The sequence below is a fragment of the Scardinius erythrophthalmus genome (assembly GCF_964197995.2).
Source record: "Scardinius erythrophthalmus genome assembly, chromosome: 16".
Taxonomy (NCBI): domain Eukaryota; kingdom Metazoa; phylum Chordata; class Actinopteri; order Cypriniformes; family Leuciscidae; genus Scardinius; species Scardinius erythrophthalmus.
In genome coordinates, this window is record NC_138236.1 from 10,389,363 (window position 1) to 10,397,254 (window position 7,892).

Sequence of the window (7,892 nt, forward strand, 5' to 3'; positions counted from 1 at the left end):
ATATGTACCTGGTCCTACTCAACCCACTTTGAGTGGAATTTGAACAGATGTCTCCGGCATGGGAGGCCGGCGTGCTAACAAGGACGCAGTCTCTAACGTCAGTCTAGCGTCAGTAGCTAGTGTGTCTCTTGAAGCCAGGGTAGTGAGGTTTACACAGCTCTTATTGGCTTGCTTCTGTTACACTCACCCCCCTAAACCTCACTCCTATCTGGGTCACGGCACCAAATGTAACTCTGGTCCTACTCGACCCTCTCTGAGCAGCATTTGGGCATGTGAGGCAGGTGCGCTAACAAGGATGCTAAAGACTAGCATCTGTCGCTAGTGCGCCTCTTGAGATCAGGGGAGTGAGGTTTACCTGCACCGCTCTTACTAGCTCGCCTCATTCACTCATGCAACCTCAAACAATTAGCACAGCTGGAGACTTGCTGTCCGAATCACCTATGTGTCGTTTTTTTTTTTTTTTAACAAGGCAGTCAAAAAGATTCACAAAACAGCCTAGAACATGTTCGTGAGTTAGCTCACTGCATCATCATTCTAAACCAAGAGACGTTTCTCCGTTATGTCTGATATCTATTTACTGACTCGCTCGTTGTTCATACTGTATGACATTAAAGATACATATTGACAACGGTTTTATAATTGTAATAGATTAGCAATGCTTTTCTTAAAAAGCATTCAAATAGTTTACACAATTGACAAAATATTATTGATTAATTATTGTTTAGATCCATTTGTAAGAGAAAGATTGGGTGACCTGCATGTTGAAAGCATTAATCCACTCAAAATAATTTTTTATTTTTTCAAACAGATAGAAATATTCTTTTAAAACGTTACATTTTTTTTACATAATCAAATGTCCGTTCATTTCAGCAAACCGCAATTGTGATATTTGATTCGTTAGCTAAAACTGGAAACCATGCACTCACTGAAGCACTTCTGAACAACCATTTTTATCAGGCAATTCCATAATTTTTTTACATGTGTGTTTTAGAGTTGTGTTCTAAATGATGCACTATGCACTTGTATACTATTTTATGGAAGCTTGTTTCTGCCACTGAAAAGGTAATTGGGACAATTATATAAACTCACAGTTGTGAGGTATAAAGTCAGAAGTGCGAGATATAAACTCGCAATTGCGAGTTACAAAGTCAGAAGTGTGAGATATAAACTTGCAATTGTGAGTTATAAAGTCAGAATTCCGCGATATAAACTCGCAATTGCGACTTATAAAGTCATTCACAAGTTCGCACTTGCAACAAATTAAACAGAGTAAAGATTATGCGTAGTTGGCGTGCTGTCCGGGGGAGGGCTCCGGGCTCAGAATTTTGGCCCAAACCCAGAGTATAGGGCACATAACGGCCGCAAAGGGGATGCTTGTGAGCCCTTGTTAAACCTAAAATGACAAATGGGAGACCCTACGGTCTTGTGGACTTAACAGACACACACACACGACGTCCATTGTAAGTCCGCAAGTGCACGAACCCCTGCCCCAAATGGCACCCTAAACACTCGCAGCCTTCCTACGAATCCACACTTTCGTGACGTGATGCCGCATTGACTGTCGGGTAAAAGTCTGCTGTGGAGCTCGCGGGCTTCCAGGCTCAAAAGTGCACATAGTGGGCGCATATCGACCACAAAAGGACTCTCGTGAGCACCCTTCTGAAAACTAAAATGACAAATGGGACACCCTACGTTCTTGTGGACTTCACGGTCACGTGGCGGCCATTTTAAGTCCACAAGGCTGTAAGCCATTTAAATTGGGACAGGGCCAAAGTGTGCCATTTGGGACAGAGATAGCCCCTCCCTTCTGCTTATTAAAGCAGCGACAGTGAATGAAGTGTCCAACAGTGTTTTTTAAGTTCAGTTAATTAAATGCATCATGTGGGTATTTAAAGTGTACTTTTTCTTTTTGTAATTTGGTTAGTACAATAATAGGTTACTACAAAATACAAAAAAGTACTAATTGGGATGCACCAAAATAATATAAAGGATAAAAAGACAGAAAATAATTATTTATCAGCTTGTGTTTACCCGCTCCTTCACATCTGTGCTTGACTGAAAAAGAGTCATATGTTTTACTTAACACACACTTAATAATATCAGCCAAGCCATTTGATATCATAAGTATGACTGGTGTGGTGAATAACTTGATTGAGCGCCAATCATATTATCAAATCCAGTAAGTTATTGATGGTTATAATTCAAGGTTAATGTAAATCAAGGGGAGTTCATTTAGCATTTTCCTTACTGCCAGGTTTCCATTGGAGCATTATGTAAAATGCGGTTTGGTTTGTGTTACTGTTCCATAAAATTATGTCAGACCCAAAACGAGTTTAAAAATGAAACACTCCATTTGAGCTTGAAAAAATAAGATCTCGAATGCTAACTGAGTGTTTGAGGTGAAAGTCATGTCTTATGTTGTGGGTCAGTGGTTGTGGCAAAGCAGTTTGTCTATTTTTCATGTTCAAGCACGCTTACTATTACAGTCAGATGGCTGAGGAACCCCGTCATCACCACCATCAATAACATCCACAAGTTTTGAGTTCGAATAATTTATAATAACGAAATGTCAGACAGGTTTGTGAGCTCATTAGCGAGCTTGATAAATGGGCAGGCAGGTCTGGTTATGCTCAAGACCATTTAAAATGATTGAATTTACAGCTACATTGAAGTATATGATTGTGTTATGATTAATCAGGAAAATAAATAATACATATTCCAACTAATTAGAAATAAGGATCAATAAATAAATAAAAAAGACTATATAAACATCTCACAATGGAGCATTTTTCTTGGGACCCCTAGAAAATGTGTACATTAAATACAAAGAATTGAGAGTTGTTTTTAAATTTTCCTTTAGTAGTGTTGTAGACTATGTGAACACTTTTAACTGCTCAACTTGTTCTTCATAAGAAAGGATAGTAGTGCTCATTGGTTTGGCAGCCACTAGAGAGCGCCATGAATCTTGTATCCTTGTTGTCTTTATTGATTGCACAGCATTTTACTTCCTGGGTTATTTCGTCATGTCTTGTCGTTAAATTCTGCTTTTTATCATAGACATAAAACACTAACCCGACATGAGGATGATCCTTCTAAAGAGTTAGTTACATCATTGTAACACCAAAACATACCTGTTAGTATTCTTGATTCCTCAGGTGCCTAAATTAATCCCAAAGGATTATTTAAAAGAATATTATTAGGCCTATAAAATTAAAATTAGGAATATAAAAATAGGTGATATTCATGAGGATAGACATTCTCCCCTCCACCATGTTTAAAGTTTATGGCACGCCCAACTCAAGACTTGGGTATCACCGGGAATCCCGAGCTTCCCGGTAGTAAATACAACTTCAGAGGGTGTTCATGTCCACTTTTGAATAATTCCGAAAGCAAGTTAGTGAAGGCAGCATTAGTTTGGTGACGGGATCCTGACACTAATGTGTTTGTCTTGTCCTTGTGTGAGCATATGGCTTTGGGGGTGTTCTCTGGGTTGTGCACTCTTATGTCTGTGTTTTGAGTGTTTGCTGGAATGGTGTCTGGATCCTGATACTTCGGTCTAGTCTTGGTTCAGTTTCGGGGTCCTGACATCCATGCTCCATGCATTTCTGTCTGTCTTGTGTCTTGTTTTCTGTTTGGGCACATGGCAGATGAGAATGTCTGCCATGAGCTCTTCTGTCCTGTATATTGTTTTCTAATGGAGCACATGACTTGTAGTGCCATTGGTTTGTCATGTGACTTATCTTCTGACTTGTCTCGAGTGTTTGTGTGAGCACATGGCTTCTGTCATGTTGCCATGTGCCTTTTGCTGGTTTCTGTATGTGTGCCATGTGCTTTTCTGTGTCTCTAGTCTTGGCCACTCTCTTGTTCCCTGATTATTGGGTTATTTGCCCCACCTGCTCTCCCTCGTTACCCTCCTGATTTCCTTCCCTGTGTATTCTCCCTTTGTCCTCAGTCCTGTGCTAGTTTGTTGTGGATGTTTCCCCATTAGGTGTTGCTGTCCAGCCCTGCCTTGCTGGTCTGTTTTATTATTAATAAAAAGCCCATTGAAAACTCACCTGACAATTAAAGTACTTTATTTAGATTTTCACTTCATAGATGAACGATCTTAACAGAAAGCACTTAATTAAATACGCATTAACATACAATAACTTACATAACATACAATAAAGAAAATGAATTTATAAATAAATTCAAAGGAAGTCATATGAGGTAGTTTTTTTCATTCTATAAAATAGAAACATGAAAACATGATTTCAAATATCATTTAAAAGTATTTTAACATATGTATTCTGAGAACTTAGTGAAAATCTGAAGGCCTGCCTTCCAATAACATTGATCACCAAGCATAGCATCCAAAGCCAGTCCTTCTCTACTTCCGTGGTTCACACTCACAAACAAGCAAACACAAATCTAATGCAGTAAGCACTTTTTATTTTACTATATGTGCGCCACGCACATGATAAATATTGAAATAAATAAAGGATGCTTGACACGCAGGACACGATACCCGGTCTCCTGGGTGAAAGTCCTGTGTTGTTTGACCCATCCACCCCCCCAACAAACCAGATTTTCAGCCTTTCATAGGCCTACTTCTCGCTACCGCTCTTGATGCCACGGAATTCATTTTTTATCGATCATTTGTTGGTAAAGGGTGAGAGACCTTGTGAGCCACATGATTTTTGCCAAAGAGCCAGGTGTGGCTCGCGAGCCATAGGTTCCCAACCACTGGTGTACACGAATCAATAGATAAAATTAAGTGTCCATTTCACGAACTGCCGTGAGACTGGGCTGGTCTGACAGGGTGGGGGGCGTGGCATCATGCTGATGTTGGTCAGCCATCACTGTCACGGGTCGATGATGTCAGGCACACATCGTCCTGAAGGTGTACATGTCCCATGTACTCTGGTTTATCATCACACTAACACTTCAGGCAAAGTCTTGCAATCCAAATGCTTGGTGACAATCAAGTTCTTGCCTTGATGTGGCATTTTTAGCAAAGAGTCTTTTGAGAGCTTCTTGTTGCTTTGGAATACATTCCTTAAACAAACCTGTGGTAAACATGTCTTTGGTAAATGCCTTATCTTGACTCAAATATACTTTATAGGCTATTAAATGAATAAATTACTTACATAGCTTAAGCAAAGCATCAGGAGTGCCACACCGAGGACTGTGATGGCCACGACTACATAAATAGGATCACTTTTATTAAATTCCATTTGTTCAGCTGTATGATGCTCTAAAAATACAAAACACATTAACATCAGATTGTTAGTTTGCCCACTTTCATCATTCATTTGCTATTGCTGCTTTAATTAATGTGCTAGATCACCCCAGTGAACTTAACTGGAACTGTTTTTAAGTTTAAGAGTATAAATCATTTTTGTGGCCATTAAAAATCCCCACACTTACCATAGACCTTCAGAACGATTTCGCCTTCCTGGTTCTGATGGCCAAGAGGAGCAGACAGAAAGCAGTTGTATATTCCACTGTCTTGTGCAGTTACATTAGACAGAAGAAGGCTCTGTGTTTTCTCAAGCAGCTCAACCTCTCGTTCGACACCTTTGTATTTTTCCACTTTACCACTGTTTTCAGTTAGTCTTACAAGACCAGTTATCGTTCGGGGAGGCCCTTCAACAACCTGTAAAACAGAAGTTTAATTCATTAAGTTAAACGGCATCTTCGTTTAAAACAACACTGAACATCTCTCAAGTAGCTAGAACATATGGACTAATATGTATGAAGTACCCTGACAAAAATGTAAAAGCAACAATTGCTTTCATTGAATAGCCTACACGAATGTACACAATAATCTATAGGCCTACATATCACATTTACCTTTATTTGGCTGAACATTAAAATATTAATATTATAATCTGCTTCGCTGTTTAATACTTTTTAAAAATGTCAAATTAAATGTAGGCTACTTAGTCATTTTTATGTATTTTTTTAATATCTGAATAGATAGTTTTAGTGGTTATTGAAGCAAAACGAACATAGTAAACAAAAGATGATAGGGAAAAAACACAAGGTTCTCAGTAAAGTATACAAATGTTGAACTTTACCTTGTACCATGTCACCAAGCGGTACTGGACACCCGCCTTTGATTTCGCAGCGCAAGGCAACTCGACGTCCTCGCCAATGACCGCGCGAATCTCACTCCTTACACCCTCTGCCACAGCTGAAAATAAAACACCTCATGTCAACCGTGATCAACAGAGTCTGCGTGAAAATACTCGCAGGAATACGTGTGGAGTCTTACCTAAAGCTACAAGGCATACGATGAATTCCGAGAAGTAATGCATGGTTCTGGCTATCTTGGTCGGTGTCGACATGGTTTATATAGCAGCAACACGCTTTCTCATTTGGCTTTTGGGGAAGTTGGAAAATCCCACACGCGAGAGTGACGAACTGAAGAGAAAGTAAGTGACGTTAACCCGGAACCGGTGTACTGGCATGAAGTTGGTTTGATAGTAGGCTATTTTACTTTCATTGTTGTGACACCTGCTGCTACCACGCCATGAGTTGGATCAAAGAAGCTTTCGTGGGTTTGATATCGCTATCGTACTTTTTTTGGCCTGGTAAGACCTAATTCAAATACAAAGTGCCATCGCTTCACATTTGATCTCGACTTTAATTGCTAAGGCTTGAAGTTATTCAAGCCTCAGCAATTATGCTGAGGCGTAGCGTTTGTTTACATTCCGCTAACGTTAGTCAGCCTGAAGAATAGGCACGAACGGACAATGCTTGGTGTTATTCTGATTATTATTATTTTTTTAATTATTATTATACTGCATGCGTAATGTTTTGTAATCAGTTTGGCTTTTTCTAAATTGTAATTCTGTCTCTGTGCTTTGCGGCAGTTTTAAGCTGTGAGAAACGCTGGAACAAGCTTCTTCAAAAGGTTTTAATTTTAACAATGCATCTTGTTAAAAATGTGTGTGTGTGTATATATATATGAGCAGTTAAAAAAAAAACAAAAAAAAAAACAAAAAAAAAAACATGTTTGCTAGAGAATTAAAGATTCACTTGGAAAACCCCCCTTTGGGATTCCCCCATATTAGGCTACGCAATTATACACGCGGTAGTTTCAAATCAGCCCTCACTGTCACTCAAGTAAATGTTTACTTTACACCACAGACATGTATTTCATATACAGATAAGAATATGCTTAGGCCTTGATTCTCCTATCTATCTATCTATCTATCTATCTATCTATCTATCTATCTATCTATCTATCTACCTACCTAGTACCTACCTATTTATCTTCCCTCAGTCTGGACTATGGTCACAGAGACGACACAAAGCTACACCTGCACGGAAGAATTACACCATCTACAATCTGAATATGCGACGAAGCACCCAGACTGTGATCAGTATTGGTCTGCACAAGAACTTGTGAGTATAATAAACAATTAATTGAAGTTAAGTAATAGATTCTATATATAGAATACATATATGTAAAATACTCTGCAGGTTACTGACTTTCATGCTGTTTCCTTCAGTCCATTGGAACGTTTTTGAGATTCACCCCGGAGTGTCACAGTCCATGCAAAGAGTTGTCCGTTGGGAGAATCACATTGACTGAGTGTGTCAATGTCACCCTGGCTGTAATATGCACACAAGTGAGTCATTTTCTGTGCTCTGCAGGGCATGTCTTTTAAGAATCTGCATTTGAATAGCACATTAACTGTGTCTCTTTAAATTGTAAAGGATGATTTGACTGAACACCGTGTGCATTTTAATGGTACGTTTATTTTCCAACAATAATATATTGTTATAACAATTATATATCACAAGTTAATGCTTTTACACATTTGTTGTTGTTTCGTTTTAGGCAAAAGGGTACCTCAATCACTGCACAAACCTGTGAAGAGAGAACAAATTGGTAAGAA

At 39.0% G+C, this 7,892-nt stretch overlaps 2 protein-coding genes across 4 annotated transcripts in view; one reads left to right on the plus strand and one right to left on the minus strand.

The window, feature by feature from the left end:
- The window catches only part of LOC308704915 (uncharacterized protein), a 28,318-nt gene that overhangs the window by 18,669 nt on the left and 1,757 nt on the right, over positions 1-7,892 (plus strand). The window contains exons 1-5 of one of the 3 annotated variants that reach the window (XM_081389593.1): positions 6,073-6,419; positions 7,274-7,395; positions 7,503-7,622; positions 7,711-7,744; positions 7,835-7,885. In XM_081389593.1, the coding sequence (XP_081245719.1) occupies positions 7,282-7,395; positions 7,503-7,622; positions 7,711-7,744; positions 7,835-7,885 (319 nt within the window). In that variant the 5' untranslated portion in view covers positions 6,073-6,419; positions 7,274-7,281. The other 2 variants (XM_081389592.1, XM_081389594.1) reach the window with 2 other exon arrangements.
- On the minus strand, positions 4,058-6,413 carry cd83 (CD83 molecule). The gene is made up of 5 exons (XM_081389591.1): positions 6,260-6,413; positions 6,063-6,178; positions 5,410-5,638; positions 5,130-5,236; positions 4,058-5,048 (listed from the first exon to the last, which is right to left on the minus strand). Exons 1-5 carry the CDS (start codon positions 6,330-6,332, stop codon positions 4,914-4,916), a joined length of 660 nt encoding a protein of 219 aa, XP_081245717.1. The 5' UTR covers positions 6,333-6,413; the 3' UTR covers positions 4,058-4,913.

Bases quoted from the DNA above. Each gene is read 5' to 3' on its own strand.
- cd83 (XM_081389591.1), bottom strand. From the start codon at position 6,332: ATGTCGACACCGACCAAGATAGCCAGAACCATGCATTACTTCTCGGAA. The intron at 5,639-6,062 runs GTAAAGTTCAAC...TCTGTTTTACAG, and splicing joins GCTTGGTGACATGGTACAAG to GTTGTTGAAGGGCCTCCCCG. The intron at 5,237-5,409 runs GTAAGTGTGGGG...TTGTATTTTTAG, and splicing joins AATCGTTCTGAAGGTCTATG to AGCATCATACAGCTGAACAA.